The sequence below is a fragment of the Rhamphochromis sp. 'chilingali' genome, assembly GCF_963969265.1.
Source record: "Rhamphochromis sp. 'chilingali' genome assembly, chromosome: 6".
NCBI lineage: Eukaryota > Metazoa > Chordata > Actinopteri > Cichliformes > Cichlidae > Rhamphochromis > Rhamphochromis sp. 'chilingali'.
In genome coordinates, this window is record NC_137933.1 from 9,460,152 (window position 1) to 9,480,084 (window position 19,933).

Here is a 19,933-nt window from a genome sequence, read left to right on the forward strand (position 1 = left end):
CAACTGTACTTTTATTAGAAGTCAAACCACGACAGCTCTCTGCGGTCACATGTCAGGGATGAAACACAGTCCAGTCATTCGTACCCAGAGCTTTGCAGCTGCGCTTGTCAGGTCGGAGCTCGTAGCCCTGAACACACCAGCACTGGAAGCCCCCCTCTGTGTTGGTACAGCCCTGACTGCAGTAGCCTTCTTCAGCACACTCATCCACATCTGGAACAGACCACAGAGACAGAAGAAGGGAGGGGAGGGACATATAGATGTTGGTGTCTTATCTCCCACAGTATTAACAATGTCACACATTGTGCAGAAAGGGAAAATTCATTGATGCTTTTGGAGCATATGTACATCATTTTAGTTTTCAAGCCTTTATCTAAATCAGTTTCACAACATGCATGCACACTAACTGTTGGAAGCTGGAAAAAATACATCGAGTAGATTTGAATGTATCTTCATGATTTGGAAGTTCTGGCAAATAAAATGTTTAGCTAGTGGCAGAAATCCAAGATTAGAAGAAGACCAAACAGTCATCAATAACTTTCCAGCCCAAAGAGAAAATTCTTGTGAAATTCCAGCGAAATTTCTTCATACTTTTGGAAAACAACCCTGCTAACAAATTGCAAAACTGACTGACTGGACTAATGAACTTCAATCCCTGGCCGTATTTAGGAAGTTAAAGGCAGGACAAGTAGAGCAAAGTTGTAGTTTTTATAGGTTTGCTTAATTCACTCAGTCAGGATCTGTATTCTACTTTCAGTTTTGGGTTGGTTGCTTATTTGTTGATTTGTTTTCCCCAGACACCTCTAATTCAGTTGATAGCTTGGAGTCTCTCTGTACAATTTAATCATCTATGCTTGGCAAAAGAAAAGGCTTAGCTTAACCAAATTATATGACTGGTTTAGTTCCTAATGTGTAAATTATATTACCAATTTCCAAAAGACCATCTTCAGGCTATAAAAGAAGTGCACGTTGAATGAGTGGAGTGAGGGAGTAGAGTTGTAGCAAACTGAGAACAATTCTTAAAGCACTGTCACATGTAGGAAGTCAGTGAAGCTATCAGATGTTTAACACAAAGTAGCAACTGGCCAATTGTCAAACTCTGCAGAGGTCATGAATATTAACACTTGCTACAACCTGCTCACTCACTTTCACTCTGCTGTCTCTCTCTCCAACACACACACACGCGCAAGCAAGCAAGCCAGTGTTACCCTGGCAGGTTTTGCCGTCGTCCATCAGTCGGTATCCAGTGTGACAGGTGCACTGGACCAGTCCTCTCACCATCTGACACTTCTGGGAGCAGCCTCCGTTATTCTGGTTACAGTTGCCCTCGTTGGAGCGTGGCCCTGCGCACAACACAGAAACATTACAGGAACATAAACACAGCATCCTAGCTCAGTATAAATACAGCCGCACACTATAAAAAGTGTCTGACTCATCTACTGTTGGGCCTTAAAATATTTTAGACACACAAGCAGCTAGGCCCGTGGATGGCGATGGCAATCAGGCTGGCCCAGGTCAACATATACAGTATAAACTGCTGTTAAAATTTATGTGAGCATTTATTATACACCCTCAGCTGTTCCAATGGTTTCTGTTGACAGCGTCATCTCACCGAGTCAGCATTAGGACTACATTTTACCTTGATGAAATCGGTATTTGTATTTATAATGGCAGACCAATAAATGTAAAAAGTAAAGAGAAGACACAGAAACATCCTTCAAACATGTTACCAGTGTTCCATAATTTATTGTAACAATAAAATAAGATCATTTCTACAATTTAATATTATCTTAGTAAGGACTCATATATAACTTCACATAACAAATGTTAGGTAAATCTGTTTATCATTCTTGTGTCTAAAGAAAAAAAAGTATCGACTGATGCACTGGATACCAAATGTCGTCATTGCTATCTGCCTTTAAACTCTTTAAACTATTATGTAATCGTCATATTGGTGTCCAGATGCCGATGTCACCATTCTTACACTTACGGCAGTCATGGTGTGGGTGTTCATCAGTCCCGTCACCACAATCATTGACCTCATTGCAAACCTTCCGCAGGCCAATACAACGGCCATTCCCACACTGGAACTGATCAGGGGCACATGGAGGACTGTCTGTGAGGAGATACAACACAGATCTGATAAGTGAAACACTTTTCTACGCCATATTTATCCAAGTAGTTCTCCCTTAAATATCTAAATAGTATGTGCTATGGTTGTGACAGTCAGTTGCCTGCCATGTCTTTAATTCCCTGTTGTGGTTTAAGTCCCATGTATGTACGTATTTAATGTTGTGTGTGCGTGTGTACCCTATGTAACATGCAAGCATGAACAACAGGTGACTGTGCATGGACTATGATGCACATAAGCAGGTTTAAAAATGACACAATGGATTTGAATAGATCATTAAATATGAATAAAATGGTGTGATGAGCAATAAAAGAAACATTTCAGGTATTCACAGGTTTCCTGCAAAGCTGAACTTCTTTATCGCCATGCTTCCTTTTATTGGTGGATAGTATCCAAAAACAGAATAAAAAGTTTCCATCTAGCTTTTTCCCCCTCGCTGCCTGTTCACTGTTATTTTAATCACAATACACAGGCCTGTCTCTGCGGTTCGTCTTTCCACAGCACAGTGAAGGAACAGACCAAAAAAGAAAAAAAAAAAACTGAACTTTTTTCCTTTTTTTAAAATGCAACTGTGTTTCCCAACAGAGAAGTTTCTCAGCAGAGGGCTGTTCAGAGCTGTTGTCATGGTTACTGTTGAAGCTTGTACTATTTTTAGCGGCTGAAAACAAGATAACAACCAGAGCCTTACCAGTTTTCTCACAGCCCTCTTCATCGCTGCGATCCGAGCAGTCGTCCTCGCCATCGCATCTCCATGACAACCGGACACAGCGTCCAGTTCCACAGCGGAACTGGTCGGCCGTGCACATGGACGTGGCTGCAGGAGACGCACATAAACATACATATTACTCTTATAGTTTTAGATCAGTCATTAGGACTTCAGTCATTATGGGTGAATGCTTTTTTGAAATAATGACGGAAAAAGAAGAAATGATTAATTTTTAACTGATTTGTTCATTAATTCTGGACACCGGCTACTCACTGCAGTTCTTCTCATCTGAACGGTCGTCACAGTCGTGCTCGCCATCGCACCTCCATGCAGCATTGATGCACATCCCGCTGCTGCACATGAATTCCACTGATCTGCATGGCTGATGTGAAGCTAAATAAACACACATATATATAACTGATTTAGCCTGGAGTTATATATAAATCTAAAAAATATATAAAAATATACACAAACTGTGCAGGTTACAGGTCCACTTCCTTGCTATAGCAAGCATGAAAAGGAGGCTCGTTTTTAATGGTATGACAGTCTTTGAACATCCCTGTATTATAACCACTGGTAAGTCCAGCTGTTTAATTTCTTATTAAATAATCACCTTTTTGAGTCATGCCTTTTGTGTGAGACTTGCATGTTTTAATTTGATGAGGGCCAAGAAACATGTAAGATGCTGTCTCAACATGTGGGATAAAGTTCTAAAAATCCTGCATAGTGACGACACAAAGTGAGACTAGCGACAGCGGATAGGTCACCTTAGCTGTCAGCGGAGTTCTTTTTTTGCGTATTTGTACTTTACTTGCACGCCACAAATGCTCAGTAGCGCCTCAAGGTGGTGCTTTTCTTCATTCCTGCTGTATTCAGCTACAGTCATACAAAGACACTGATGGAAATTTGTTCTGCCACAAATGCAGTGCCACGCAGAACTGACATGGTACAAATGCTGTCAAGTACTGCATAACAAAGCACTAGTTCACTGTCAGAGCACCTTCTCTGGCTAAAGTAGCCCTCTTATTGTTTCTCCATACTTCCGAGAGGTCGTTCTGCAACCACAACTCTGCAAATATATCAGCAATCACAGGTTCATCGACAGATAATGACACATACTAACAAGCATTGTGGTGTGTTCAGGTTGACCAAATTTCGATCCCATTACCTTTTAGTCTATTCAGATCAGGTCTCTTTTGGTACCCTTTTGTTTATTTTGGAAAAGTAAGTCATCTACAAGTTTGCACCATGTCTGATCCCACTTATGCACCTTTGAAGAGTGAAAGTTTTGTCACAAGATCACAGAATAAACATTTTTACTCTATCTTCTCTGAGCGCATTCCACATACCTAAACATATATTACTTTTCCCACATATAGTAATTAGATCTGCTTACTTAAGCTGCTGCATGATCATCTCTAAGCAGAGATCATAAATGTCCCACCTTTAAATCACCCACCATCATCGCTACATGTGATCAGATCAAAGTGAAGCTCAAACTGGCAGCAGATGACGACGGAGGTGGATGAGAAGATTAAAGCTGAATCAGACATAAGCATCTTAAACCCTTCATCCGTGTGTGAGCGTGTGTGTATTTCTTCGACGCGTTTCCTCATGACAGGACGAGTCGGCTCCCATCGAAGCTACAGCAGGCATGTGAGTCAAGACAGTTTCTAGCAACGCTGTGCAGGCCTGTCAGCTGGGCAAGAAACGATCAAAACAGCAGGTGGCTTTCCCACAAGAGAGAAGCTGAGAGAGAGAGACTTATTGGCCAAGGGAATTAGCGTGGGACACCAACTAGCACACCGACACCCGCGCACACACCCAAATGATTCATCCCCCCTTTTCTTGTCTATCTCTTATTCTCTCCCTCGCGCACACATGCACACAAAAACAGCAACTGAGCTCTTTCATCTGCTCAGCCACGCAGCCCAAAGCGGCATCAGTGGTAACGAGGCTTGCAAGTGTGATCTCTTTTGGGTGTGTGTGTGTGTATTCACATAAGGGGGAGAGAGGGAGTGAGAGAGAGTGTCGACTTCTCTAACAAAGCGCCCTTCATGTGTCTGGAGAGTCCGTGCCAAGGAATGCTGTCTGAGGATGGGCTGTCTTATGCCTCTCAGAAATGCCTTCTCTGTCTAAGTGTGTGTGTGTTTGTGTACAAACTACAGCATAAAACAGAATTTACTAGGACTTAAATTACTAAAAAGAAAAAAAGAACGCTCTCGCCCTGAACCATTCTGAGTCAGAAATAAATAAATAAAACAGGAAGAATAACAGGCAGTGTGAGAGTGAAGGACAGCCACAGGGGACACGCAATCATCAGCGAGGACCTGAAACAAACCTTGAACAACACTTTGTTCATTTAGATCTGTTATGTGCCTCTGTATTTCCTACACACAGTTATCTAAAGTATTTCTTAAGGTCTTTCTGCTGCCCCTTTTGTGCTTCCCCCCCCCCTTTCAAATACGCTTTGATGCCAGCTCAACTTTCGAAAAAAGTTCGACACTTCAAAAGTGAGGCAGCAATTAAAAAACCTGGATGTGGGAGGAGATGAGAGGAAAAAACAGAGAGCTGCTCAGTTGAATAATTTGACCTTACAGATGATCAAACGATGTTGCAAAACTTTGAAGCCGTGCTTATTGCGCTGCAGATAAACACATCAAAGTGGGGGGAAACCACTGGGCTCGAGCGCATGTGTCTGTGAAAGAGCTGGATGTGGTGGGCAGTTAAAAGATGATGAGCAAATGAACGTGAGAAATCGGAGACAAGGGAACAGGGAGGGGAGAAGCTGAGAGATTAGTCAGCAGCAGGCAGCGTCTCTGGAGCGAGGCGAACGAAACATGATAGTCTATGTCAGGACTGTGGCTTCCCTCTGCGTGTGTGTGTGTGTGAGCGTGTGTGTGTGTGGGTGCGTGTGATCGAGAAAGAGAGAGAGATACAGTGACAGCACAGATCTAACAGAGTGCTTTCCAGTTATGACACAGGCTGTCGAGCAACAGCTGTTCCTGAGCCCAACCTGCCATCAACAGAACGTCGGGATGTGAAATCAGCACTCAGTGTTTTACAATGAAGCTCAATTTTCGTGCAGCTACCAGAGGGCCTTTCTTACAACACATAAACACTATTATCAAAGAATCAGCTTTCAAGATTACAGACAGTGAATCAACAATTCACATTTTTTTCTTCTTCTTCTGTAGAGTCACTTTGCATCAAATCCAATGGTAAAATACCCACCTTATCAACCTCAACTATGGCAAAAATGCCACTTCCTAACAGCTCTTTAGTGTTTCTGGGGACACAAAAACATCATGGAAGTGACAAGCTAACAGTAAATGGCTGAAAGAAAATGTGTATCTACAGTACTATATGACTCATGTGATTAAAACATACATTTGATAACCCTGCGCTTCTTTTAAGCTTCTCAGCGCTTTGGTTTCTGTCACTTCTGCAGATGGTCCGTCACATTCATGTTTCCCCACAAACACTTTAATTTTGTTTTGTGATTTTTTTCCCTCTTTTTTTTTTTTTATATTTGTTGGTGTTTTCCTAAGTTGCGGCCCGTGTGACCTCTCAGGGCCACCATATATTTGGTTGCTTTGAGCAACAGGTGCAGGTAGAGCAGTGGTAGCTGCTGGCGGTGTGAAAGGTGTCACCTTGACCAATTTGAGTTAAATGGACTGAAACTTTATGGCTGTTTGTGGTTTCAGTACCTTCTGGAACAACTTCAGTGCAATTACACAAGATGTATTCTCACTTATAAATGGGAAATCATTTGATTCTTAGACAGCCATCATTTTCTGTTATTAGTATTAATGGACAAAAACAAATAATACTCAAGTCAAATTATCAAAATAACCAGTAGTTGAAGCAACATCAGTTACATGCTGCATCTCTTTTACAGATGTTTTACTGCACTAGGGCTGTTCGATATAAACTTTACTTTACTTTACTTTATAACGATATATATCGGATGACGATATAAAAACGTCTATCGTTTCATTTTACGCTATCATTTGTTTCGTGGTGTCGCAAAATAAACTGTTTACGGCAATATTTTTTCATCGTTTTGATGGTCACTGTAGTGGCTATATTAATTTCTTAAAGTTCTCTCTTTCTCTTATATTTTATATAACCACACTACGGACGGACAAGCGCCTGTTTTTATGCATTGTGGTTAGCAACAACGACTGTAACACCATCGCGTGTCCGCTTGTTTATGTTCTACATAAACCTTTCACAATAAAGCTCAAGATCCTGTTGAGATTTTTCAAAATAAACTGAATCACGTGAAAGAGCAGATTATTTACGGATGAGAATTAAAAAAGAGCCGCCAGATGCTAAAAAATAAATCTTAGACTCAAACGTTAGAACAGGCTTTTCCCCGTAGCATGCCATGTAATAAATACTCACAACTTATGTCTAAAATGTATAGTTTCATGCATCGGTTAAAACACGGGACGATAGATGTCTTATATCGGGATATGAGATTTTGGTCATATCGCGCAGCCCTATACTGCACCATGCTTTAACTGTCAGCGTTCAGTATCTGAGCCCAGTTTGGAACAGACTCGGTCGGTGTAACCACTAAAAATGATGGATGTTAAACTTCCTGTTCAGATGAGCCTTTAATGTACTTTTAAACTCCAGCTGAACTAGTGCAGGAAGCTGTAACACATGAATCTGAGTTGCACTCAGAGGAAAGGCAGAGAATAAAAGGAAGGAGAGGGAAGAGAAAACGGAAAGAGCTTTGCCTTCATCCACCATGCACAACACAGTCTAGTGAGAGCCACGATCACTGGCAGGGATCCTAAGAAATGTTTATCTGTGCCTGTGTGTGTAATCAGATGACAGCAATTCTTTACACCAGCCGGAGAGGCACGATTGGTCTGGATCACCTAGCTAAACACTGAGTGCGTTTCCTGTCAAATCTTTACTTCTGCCCAAAACTTGGATTGGTGTCTAAGAAGTACACTTTTTTTCCCCCTGGAGGTTTGAGACTAGACCCTGACGTCTACAATGCTGCAGGTGTGTTTCTAGCTATGCGACGGGGAACTCACAGCAGTCCGATTCATCCGACCAGTCTCCGCAGTCATCATCTCCGTCACAGTGGTAGATGTCCAGGATACAGCGGCCATATGCGCACTGGAACTCCTCCACGCTGCAGGTGGCTGTCATCACATCTGAAGCTGCACAGACACGCAGACATGTTAAACAGATGCTGGAAAAGATGGTGCAGCAGTTGGCTGTCGGAGGCACTTTGAAGTTTTGATGCTACTTTGCTGAGTCTGTCAGAAACTATACATGAAATGAAGCAGAAGCTCAGCTCTACATTGAGACAGTGAACACATTTACATGGTCTGGGGTAAACTTGTTACTGTGAGATCTTGGTTTACATACAGCTTTACTGGTAAGCATATTTGCCCCTTTCTGAGGCCACAATTTTGACTTTACATGCTGCAGTGTACCATCACTCTGATCTGACTTGAGTTATCGTGGATGATGCCCTACAAATATAAGCTGGCCTGTCAATGTGTCTACAAAACAAAGCTTGTGCATACTCTCTCAGTAACTTACGGCAATTTTCCTCATCTGATCCATCTTTACAGTCCGTGTCTCCATCACAGTACCAGTGCTCAGCAATGCAACTCCCGTCCGTGCAGCGGAACTCCTTGTCTGAGCATTTACGCATGTCTGCCATGGAAAGAACACACAGGCTCATATACTATTACAAATACTGTCGGAATGAATAAAGGCCTTGCATGCTCGGGCTTAGGTGAGCCTCTTTGTGTGTGTACCCACCACACTGTTCATCACTGTTGTCCCCACAGTCGTTGTCGCCATCACAGTGCCAGAGGCTGCGAATACAGTAGCCGTTTTGACAGTGAAACTCGTCCTCCTCACACTCCCTGGGAGCTATGCAGGCAGAAAAAAGTGACAGACTTCAGAACACCATATAACACAGACACAATGAAAAGACACTAAAGCTACCCTGAAATCTGGGCAACTCTAATTCTTTGAGTCAAACTAAGAGCAAAAAGCTGTGCAGAAAAAAAAAAAGCCCTCCATAAACAGGCGGATCTTTCAGAACACTGCAGGTCTGTGACTGTGAAGCTTTCAGGCTGAATGTCTTGTTGCTCAATATGAAAATCTCTAATTTACACGCATTGCAACACAGTAAGCGATAAGGTTGTGTAAAGTGGTCTGTGTTACAGCTATAATAAATTTCCTTTTACAAAGCACATTTTCAACACCTCACAAAAGGCACAAAATAAAACCTTAAAAATAAAAAAAAAACCAAAATTGGCTCTAGCTGAATACATGATGGTTAAAGTGGATGTTAATAGAGACGAGCTTTCATGGAAGAAAAAAGTCAAATGTTTGATTTATTACTCAAACTGCATAAAAGCCTTAAAATGATCGTTGCATTTCAACCTAAAAATACCAAGCTAACAAAAAGGCTACTTTCTTATTTGTTAGGAAACATTCAGAGAGGCTGTGAAGCTGCAACTGAAGAACTTTTTTTTTTTGTCTAAAAATCCAGGACTGGATGTGTTATTTCAAGCAGGAACCAGAAAAAGAAGCCAGCGTGAATGTGCCAAAAGCTGCCATTTCTCAACCAACTACTTGGGACGGGCTCCAAAAACGAGACGGCCCCCAAACACTCCCGTCCAACTTTACAGAACTGCAACATGTTTACAGCCTGGTACTAAAAAATAGTTTTGATAATCTGGCTTGTTCTGTATTACAGAGCATCCAAGAAGTTTGTGTTTCAGTCAAATTTTGGTATTTTATAGTCTGTTACTAATATAATTTAAAGTATGTTTGTCTGTGTGTTAGAACTGAACACTTTACTGATTTAACCCACTTTTATCTGACTTAGAGGCAGATTCTGAGGCATTATGGTTGTGGGCACACTGCTGTAAAGTTGCTTTAATGCATATTCTTCTAGTCCAGCTCAAATTTTGGATTGATTTCTTTCACCAAGCTCTAGCAGCATGCTTTATATCTTAATTACACATAGTGCTGGCTGTACATTAGGAAGTGTTTCATTATGCAGTTAACCTTTAGACTGGAGATAAAAGGAACATTAGTCATTCGTACAAACAGTTGACACAACAGAGAGACAAAGTCACTCCCTCTTGTGAGAGTTCAGCCCTGTGACAGTGTTTTACTTTCATACCCTTTCATTTATCGAAACAACTGGTTCGCCTTGCTTCTTTCATCACACTTCCAAAGCGCCGCCTTCTACCGTTACTGCTGCAGTCGATGGCAAAGCACGGCTGGAGCCGAGCAAACAGGTTTGCCAAAGAAAACCAGTGATGTCTGGCCCCTGGCAGTAGGCAATCTATAATTTATCACTGCTGTGTGTGAGTGTTAGACAGTTACGACAAAGCAAGAGAGATAAGAAGAGACAAAAACAGAAGGACGCCCACAGAAGAGACGACCCGACAAAAAGGAAAAGGGTAACGCTCGTCTTTTTTCCACTGAAAGCTTTCATCTTTTCTCAAGAGTATTATAGCACCACACAAATACACCTGAGAACCACACTTCACTTCTCAGATGAGTGACATGACATAAGAACCCAGAGCCATTGCACGTATATATGATCTGGGTCCAAATTAATGTTTAACAAAGATCCAAAAGGGAAGCATCTTTCTAGAATGTTTTCCATATAAAAACATGACATATTTAGAAAGTTCTGACAGGGATCCTCTACATTTGGGAATTATTACACTCATCATTGGAACTTGCTTTACACTACAAAATCATCCACTTTCTAAAATTAGTTGTTTTAGCTCCATTTTCCCTCCCTTTAAGCCAATCCTCTTCTGATTGGCTGCCCTTCGCAAACAGAAGATTCGCATAACAGGTGGGTGGAGCTTTTATGCTCAAAGCTTAGGGCTGTGTGCCTTAAATGACCATCTACTCTCAGTGACATCATACAGAGCCAAGTGTATTAAAATAAATATCTAAGACTAAACATTCATGAGCATGCTATTCATTCAACTGCTAAATTTCCGCTGACCTCGCCCCCACCTCAGCCAGTTCGCCCCCCCCCCTTAAAAAAAAAAAGTATTTTGGTGGGTTCCAATGAAAATTTAATTTTACCTGGACAATTGACAATCAAACTCGTTCCATTATTCAGGTTGCAAGAAAATAATTGATTTGCCCCCTATTCTCTGCCTCTCCCATGCTCTAGCTCCCTTCCCATAAGCGAAGTAAACAGAGTAAGGTCAGAGGTCAACAAGCCCTCAAGAAACTCATCATTCACACAGCAGCCAAAAGTCAAAGGGCAAAGAGCACTGGGAGTCGATACCACGCTCTCTACATGTGCGTATGAGCTGAGACAGGTGTCGAAATATTTATTTGCCAGATTAAAATATCTTTTGAACGTCAAGATTTCAAACCCCTTTTTTAACACACACACACACACACACACACACACACACACACACACACACACACACACTGCTCTGCACCGAGGCACACCTCACTCTCCATGTTTGTCTGAAATCTTGACAGCTACTACTTCGGTTCCAGCCAAGCGTGGAGGATTGTCTCCCCAGGCCTAAATAATGCAATGAAACCACCTCATCTTAGGGAGAAACCTATACTGGCCAGCACATATTGGGAACGGAGAGCCAAACCAGGTAGGGGGAAAGAAATGGAGAAAGAAAGAAGCATGAAATAATAAGTATGGGAAACAGAGGAGGGAGGAAAATTTACTGGGCATGAAGATGAAAAATTCATAGCACCCTCATTGCAGACAGACACCCCCCACCCCCATCAGTAAGTGATTCAGTGTCTGGCTGCTCATGCTATATGTGGGCCAGCACAGGAGGAGGAGAAATCACCAGGTGACAGAAAAATCATTCGCAAGCTATCCTCTACCTGCTGCACCTATAAACTACTTGAATTTTGAGAAAACAGTGAAAGTGGCGTCTGTGCATAGGCCATTAAACAGATTCTATTGTATTTAAATACAGCAAGATGGTCCCTGTAATCCTATGCACATGTCCAACATTTAATTGGCTAGAGTGACCAAATGGTTCACAAGACTCAGTGCTACAATCAACAGATTAGCTCTACAGATTTAATGCTAGTGGTTTGGTGGGGAGTTACATATTCATTTTATTGGCTTCAAAATAGGGCTGCCACGATTAGTCGACTAGTCACGATTACGTCGACTATCAAAATCGTCGACGACTGATTTAATAGTCGACGCGTCATTTGAAGCTTTGTAAGATCCCAAAAGCAGGAATAAGTAGCAGGATTTAAGAGTGTAATAACGGACTGAAACAGAAGATGGCAGCACTGCATGTACAAGGATGCCAGCTGCCGTTAAACCCCGAAGAAGAAGAAACTGTGTCCCAGAATTCATAGCGCGGCCCAGCGCAGTTGTCAACAATGGCGGCAGCTAGTTAGTTTTAATATTACTCTTATTATTCTTTCTGGGTCACAAAATAAACGTTTAACATATTTTCAGGCGAGAATGTAGCTGTGTAAACCTCAAATATCTGCTCAGTTTATCAAGACACCACATATTTTCAAAAGCGCTCCGACGTTTTCGGAGGCGTCTGTTACCCACTAGCTCGATAGCTAGCCGGGGGCCATGAGAGCACCGGACTCCCGGCAGATCGTTTTCAAACCCACCGCCCTACTCAGGTTAAACATATACAAGTCACTTAGATAACTTAAAAATGTTATTGTTTGGCTTTTTTCAGTATTTTATTTGTTCCTGAGTAAATCGGCTGAGTTTATTAAACTCCACCGAAACAATCTGCACATTTAATTAGAATTCAATTAACTATCATCTTGTCTTTATTTTTAGTTAGCACAGACCTTAAACACTTAAAGCTGTAAGCTAATGATAGTTATATAAGAGCAGATGCTGCTGGTGCAATAAGCTGTACTTTTACGTTCAATGATTAGTCGACTAATCGCAAAAATAATCGGTGACTAGTCGACTATCAAAATAATCGTTTGTGGCAGCCCTACTTCAAAAGCATAAGAAGGTGGTTCCAGTTTATTTTTTAATCAACATGAAAAGAAAACACACCAAACTGAGCAAAAATATTCATACACTTTTGCTTGCCAAAATATGAACCTCATTTACTATCACCGTGACCCTATGCGTCATGTTATCAAGCTATCCAGCCAACACTAGCATTAGTCATATATCACTTTTTCTTACAAAAACAGGCCTCGCTTGCATTAAAATAAAAACAAAATGGGAAGGCCAGATTTCTACCATACAGAATTTATAATAGCAGTTCCCAATCAAGATATGAGGTCATTGTCATCTTTGATATCCAATATATATGGAACTACAATACTGTTAAAACCTTTGATGTGTATAAACTAAAGACGCACAGTTTCAAGCTACTGCTACCAAGACCAGGAGCTACCAATAGGACTGTCACTCTGGTCTATAGTTACCAACCTGCTGAGTCAGAAGCTTACTAAGCCAGCCAAAAGCAAAAACGTTCCTTCTTTTGATTAATAGCTACCTTCCATCAAAAGCCTACCCAACCCAGCTACCACTCCTCTGCAGAGCCAGAATCACAATACAGATTTTGTGATCTACTCTTAATTCCACATTAGCCAAAATATGCTGAAAGACGAGTTGTTCCCGATCTGATGTACAGAATTATCAAGTGGAGTTACTTTTGCCCTTATTTTGTTTTTTCTACTTTTCTAGTTCTACCACAATGGTGAATGATCATAAAGTTTCAAATAATGAGCCCAGCATAAATGTGAGTTCAAATACTTGCAGCTCTGGCAGGAAGTATCTGTCCGGGCCCCACCCACCTAACGTTCTGTTTTTGAGGGGCAGCCAATCAGAAGAAAAGCTGAAATTGATCACCCCTAGGTGATCAATTTTAAAAGAAGAGTTCTTTAAATGGCTTGTTCAGAACTGGTTTAGAGGCGGCATAATAACAAAATATACAACAACCAGGATTATTATGAACTGTGAATCAATCAAAGTTACTGTAGCTGAGTCCAAGAAAGAAGGTTTATGGTTGCAAAGAAGCATAAGAGGTCTATGTCAAGTTCTCGGTATTGTCACCCTTATACCACTTTTATTGGGGCCAAAGTAAAAAATACAATCGCCAATAATTGATATGAATTGTATAATTTAAGCAACATGTTGTTGGTGGAAGATCCTTCACAGATCTAGAAGTGAGTTACTTGAAGGACACTGCCTAACTGCCATGTGTCGACTCCATCAAGGACATGTCACTGCTTGTAACTATTCCAGTCCTCCGCACAGAGTGTTAAAGTTGATCGAACTGAATCGCCGAACTTGCTTCTGATGCTGTGATAGAATGTCCAGCCTGCAGCATGCATCCACCCCGATCAGGTTGCACACACAGAGCCTTCTGAGTTGTCAGGGGTAAATATAGAGACTAAATGTGGATTCAGAATCTGACCACTGGCCACACCTCAAATAAAGAAGAAAAAAACCCCACACAGACAAGCAGTTGTACTCCTCTACTTCTGATGACCTCTTTTAAAGAGCACAACTCCTATTCTTAACCTCAAATGAATCTAAAACTGACCTTCGTTAAAAGGGCAAGCACATTGTTGAGTTAGTAAAATAGGATGGTTTCCTTATCATGTTTATCTGACAATTTTCTGAAGGCTGCATTAACCCATTTTTTTAAAAAAAAGACGGAAGTGAGAACAGAGAAATTACCCTCCTCTCTCAAGAATGTCCTCAAAATCAAGCAAAATGTCTCACATAGCAACACAGAGACCACAGATACCCTCACTGTAGCGGTCAAAGCTTCAGGTTTTTCCTTTTAGTTTAAGTGTTGTCACGATTCTGCCTGGTAGGAAGCTGAGGATACTTCAGCAAGAACACACGACTTAGAACACAAATAACTCCTCAAAACAAAAGAGGAGCAAAATAAAGTCAAAGGTCAAACAAAGTCTTGTGCTGTGACCGTGGGAGAGCTGACCTTTTGCCACAATGTTTTCGTGTGCACATGCGATTGCCCGTGTGTTTGTGAGTGCAACAGACAGGCAACGCTTTTAGACTCTAAACAAACACCTCATTGCACATGGCTGCCTCAAACATCTGTTCACTTTAATAAGTCATCCCCTTGAGTAAAACGGAGCAGGTCGAGTGTATGTCTTTGCTACTGTTTGTGTTTTCAAGAAAGACAAAGTGTACTTACGGCAGTCTTGTTCGTCGGAGTCATCCTCGCAGTCGTTGTCTCCATCACACACCCAAGAGCGACGGATACATTTGCCATTGTCACAGTGGAAGTCCAGCGGTGAGCAGGTGGGGAGCACTGCAAGTAAACGAGAGCAGACAACAAGGCTGTCAGCAGAGAAAACAAACAAACACACTGAGCAGCTGAGAGAAGAGGACCACAAAAGAAAAAAACTCAAACAACATGGATGGGACGTGCTAATGTCTTTATGAGGATATTATAAGCAGTGTTGCTGACCAATAAATTTTGACAGTTTGCGTCAATGTCCTCTTTTTCTGACAACTACAAGACAATAACTAAATAAAAAGTAATGCATGAGGACAAAAACTACGATGAAATGTATTCACACTTTTGTCAACGAATAAAAACGAGATGAAAATATTCTGAAGTAATCTTAAGCGGTACGGTTAGACACGGACATTTGATCTGCCCCTGGGAAACTAGCTCCCATGCTCCACGTTTCTCATGAAAACACTAAATGTCAGCACTCGTGAGGAAGAGAAGAGCAGACACATGGACATATTATACATTTGTTGTCAACAAATGACGCTTTGTAAACTGTGTGGAGCAACTATCACAGCTAAATACATTTTTTTTTACTCCATAAAACTAAAAGAACTTAGATTATGATGAAAATCAAATGACATTTCATTCAAAAGACTGCGACTAAATTTAAATAAAAATTGTCAAAATGAAAACTAATATTAAGTACTTTCAAAATACCTACTAAACTATAGGCCAGATACTGTTGAGGCTTCAAGTGTGCTAGCATAGACAGCTACAGCATTTAGCTGCATCTAATCTGGACCTCTTCATGTTTGTGCTGTTAGTATCAACTGCAGCATTTTAATGGAACTATCTGACAAATAACATAGTCTGCTATGTGGTAAAAACAATTTTAGTAGTTTATACTTTGATTTTGGTATTTGATTATAATGTGATTCGTGTGTATGCCATATTCCTGTTTGCTAACTATACTCGCTAGTTAGCTGCTAATTTCTGGCTCCAAGACACCAATATGGCAGCAGGCTGAACACTAATCCTGAGGCTTCAAAATGCAGAGTCTAGAAGCAACGATCATTTTTTATTTGCAGTTTAAAAAGTTTTACCTCTGTCTGTTCCATTTGGGCTTGTGTAATTATCTAGATGATTGAGGGAGCTTGATAAGAGCATGTTTTCATGCTGCAATCCTAATGATTGACGAGTAGTGACACATTTGTGCTCTCACTGTGCGACACAGGCCCACAGTTTTGGAGACGCGCACAAAGATATAGCCTCCATTCTTCCACCCTGGTCATATTTCATCTGGGTCAGCCCCGAATAGCAAAGTGTGTATGCAGCTTCAGATGAAAAAAACAAACAAACATACAAATATGCTAACTTAGACAGTGTAATGCTGCAGCAGGCATTTTCAACATTATTTTGACCATGCCACAGATGGGACAAGTACTCATCACAACTAAAAATAATTATTAATCATAACCTAACATAACACAGTCATCACTCTTGCGAGGCTACTAGGTGCCCTAAAGGTCAGTTTGCCAAACAGCTGAAATAAAAAATCTTCACTCTGTATCTGGTCTAAGTTCATTGCGTGAGTCAGGCCTGGATCCAGGCATCCTCTTCTTCCCCACCTTTTTTCTCCTAACAGAGGTACTGAGCTCAGCTCAGCGCATTCCTCCTTAACTTCATATCCGCTCTACAGAGTGCAGCTACTTGCTATCTAAGCACCACCCGAATGACTGGCCCTTTGTCATCTGCAGACAGAGCTAATTTAATTACAGGCCAGAGAGGGATGGAAGTAGGAGGGAGAGAAGGCGAAGGGAAAAGAGGGAGCAGCGGCTCCTTACTATGGACTCTCACCCGACTGTCAATAGCAAATATGAAATATTGACCAAGCAATGCAGACTTTATGAAAAATGTATGACGTCACGCAGCGAGTTAACCAGCCAGGCAGACAAGCCAGGACTCGGGGAGTGAATTAAGCAAGTGTGCATCTGTGTGTGTGCTGGGGTGTGCCTTTGGTCTCCAGGGGGAAGTAAAACCCCACTGACCCATATACCCCAACATGGATACTACATTATTCAGAGAGAGAATCATAAGCAAAGAGAACCTGTCTCCCTCTTGGTCTACACATTCTCTTCACATTCTGAAGATCTCTGTCTAAATCACACAGTCACCCCCCCATTCAGACAGCCACTGGATTCAGTTCAATATAAGATGTAAAATCACCTTACAGAGACATCACATTCATTTGGTATGTGTCACTTTATCGCAGGAAGACATTTTAAGCAACTTTACATTTTTGTCAGCTAACAACATATTTTATAGAATCTGTGAGCCCCTTTCATAAAGGCAGTCCTTTCAGGTAATCTGACAGCATCTTAACATATCAGCTTCATGCCTGAATGCTCACACCGGCTACTTTTTCTGTAAAAGTTGAGATTACAACCTTACTGAGGTGGATCCAGTTTTTTGCCGTCGCTTATCATGGTACGAATGTCAAATCATGCCGCTTGCACGAGAATGCAACTGCCTATGGATCTAAACCAAACGTGTTGCTCGAGACACTAAAACACACAACAGTTTTTGAGAATACTCTAAACAAGAAAAATTTGAGGAGGAAAAAAAAAACAAAAACACTAGTCCATAAAGATCACAGAGCACCAAAGACACTCGCCTTTAAAGGCCAGAGACACGTTTTCTGACTTTTCCAACAAAAACCACAAAACTCCTTTCATGTATGTTGAAATCTAAAATCTCACGTCTTATAAGACTGACATGTCTTTAAAAGACTTTAAGTACAAGTCTTTACTGTGATGAAGAAAGAGTCTGTGACATGTCAGAATAATAATGATCACCAGTAATGACTATAATCTACATTTTGACAAAGTGTTCGCAGGGGCTGAAGTTAGCTTGTCGCTTGCATCTGTGTGTAGAAGTCATCATTTTGAGTTTATTACATATCTGTAAAATCAGAAAACAGGAGAAATCATCCATAAACATTTCCTAACAAAGAAAGCTTTGTAAATCTACAAAGGCATTACAACAGTGTTTACTTTATTATAATAAATTATTCCTGAAATGGAGACATGATCCGTCACAATCTAAGAGCCACATTTTATGAACCACAGTAAAATAGTTTATCTGTTTCATGTGCAACCATCTCTTACAACATTACTGAAATACAGCCAATGAATTATGAAAACTACAGTACAGCCAAAAGAGTCTTGTTTAAATGTACTGAGTCACCCTTAATTTCTTTATACTTTCCCAGGAAATTGGAAAATAAATGCAATAATTAGCAACTAAAACATGCAAACATACATGCAAATATAGTCTATAAGGCAACACTAGACTTAATACAATTCCAATATTATCTTTATTAGTTCTCCAGGCTTCTTGAACGACATCTGAAGCTCTTCTTTGGATGTTTGATGCCTTTAGTTCTGTTCTCTGTCAAAATGATCCCACACGGCTTTAATAATGTTGAATCCACATTCTGTGGACTGATAAGTTTCCATTGTGTGGGTTTTTTTTTTTTTTTGGTTTGGTTTTTTTTAAATTCAGGTATGCTTTTACTGCATTGGCAGTGTGTTTAAGCTTTGGACCAAAGCCATTGCCAGTTGGATGCTTTCCAGTTGGTATTGCAGGGCGGTTCAAAATCTGATCTGATTTAGTAATCTTTTGATAAGATCCCCTACACCATTGCCTGAAATGCAGCCCCAAACCACGATACAGTCTCCACCTGAAAACTGCCAATTCTTGTATGTTCTACCAGTTCAGTTTCGCTGCACACCATGGCAAAGTATGTTAAATTTTGGGCTAACAACAATTTGGGAATTACTTTGTTGGTGCAAAAATATTACTTTACGCCTGTCAAATTGTGTATTTTTCATAGATTGAGCTAAAAGCAATGGTTTAAATTGAAAGATTTTACAGCAGGGTATTAGTAACAAAGTGGCTGAAAATGCAATTTAAATATGGTTCTTTAATAAGTTGTCTGTTATGTGAGACACAAGTCTGGTTTATCCTTTGAATTAGGAACCTCACCGATTCCTCTGGAAATGGTCTGTTACAAGAACTGAACTGAAATTGAGAGAAAAAGCAGCAAATGTCCAAACAAATATTGAAAGACCTTCAGAATGCAAGCAACACTGTAAAACTAAATAATAATATAATAGCATACAACTTTAAAGCTTAGTAAGCTTTTATTTGTTGTATTTGAGTGTTTCTTGATAGTTAGGGTTAGGAGTTGAAACCACTAGTGAAAGTAAACAGGAAATGACATTTTGTGAAGACTTCTATGGTGTGGCTGAAGGGAGTGATGGCTAAATCAAGTACAAAATTTAAAAAAACAAAACAAAAAAAAAACAGGTCAAGTAGTGCCGTTTAGAATAAATTTTACAAGATTCACTCTTAAAAGAAAATCTCAGCTTAGATAAAATAAGAGTTTAACTCATAATGTCCCAAACAAGCAGAAACCCAGCATTGGCACAAATGTATTTAAACTTGTGATATCCTGAGAGCCTATCAGAAGACTGATGACAGCTGTGAAAACCTCTTTTTTTGTTAAGTAAAGTGATCGAGCTGCATTCCTGTACATTTCCTGGTCAGGCGTCAGCAGATTTATGGCCTCGAACAACAAAAGGAGGAAAAATGCTGGGTTGGAAACGTTTCAATAAATAATTCAGCTTATCTGAAGACTTAGAGATTGTGGTGTTAACGCGCACGCAAAAAAGCACACATGCAGACATAAGCCAACCATCACTGCACTGGCTAAATAAACATATTCTGCTTAAGTGCGGGATTGTTTAAGCACATGAATTGGGAGATATACAAAATGCATGCAAATAAAGAGTCCAGGACGAATCA

General features: G+C 40.6%; 1 protein-coding gene across 4 annotated transcripts in view; it reads right to left on the reverse strand.

The window, feature by feature from the left end:
- The window catches only part of lrp4 (low density lipoprotein receptor-related protein 4), a 109,430-nt gene that overhangs the window by 24,487 nt on the left and 65,010 nt on the right, over window positions 1–19,933 (reverse strand). For all 4 annotated transcript variants that reach the window (XM_080884062.1, XM_080884061.1, XM_080884063.1 and 1 more), the window contains exons 3-11: window positions 15,020–15,136; window positions 8,634–8,747; window positions 8,409–8,525; window positions 7,892–8,020; window positions 3,108–3,227; window positions 2,817–2,942; window positions 1,988–2,113; window positions 1,206–1,340; window positions 85–210 (exon numbers count right to left, since the gene is read on the reverse strand). In XM_080884062.1, coding sequence (XP_080740188.1) covers window positions 85–210; window positions 1,206–1,340; window positions 1,988–2,113; window positions 2,817–2,942; window positions 3,108–3,227; window positions 7,892–8,020; window positions 8,409–8,525; window positions 8,634–8,747; window positions 15,020–15,136 — 1,110 coding nt within the window. The remainder of the gene's footprint in view (window positions 1–84; window positions 211–1,205; window positions 1,341–1,987; window positions 2,114–2,816; window positions 2,943–3,107; window positions 3,228–7,891; window positions 8,021–8,408; window positions 8,526–8,633; window positions 8,748–15,019; window positions 15,137–19,933) is intronic.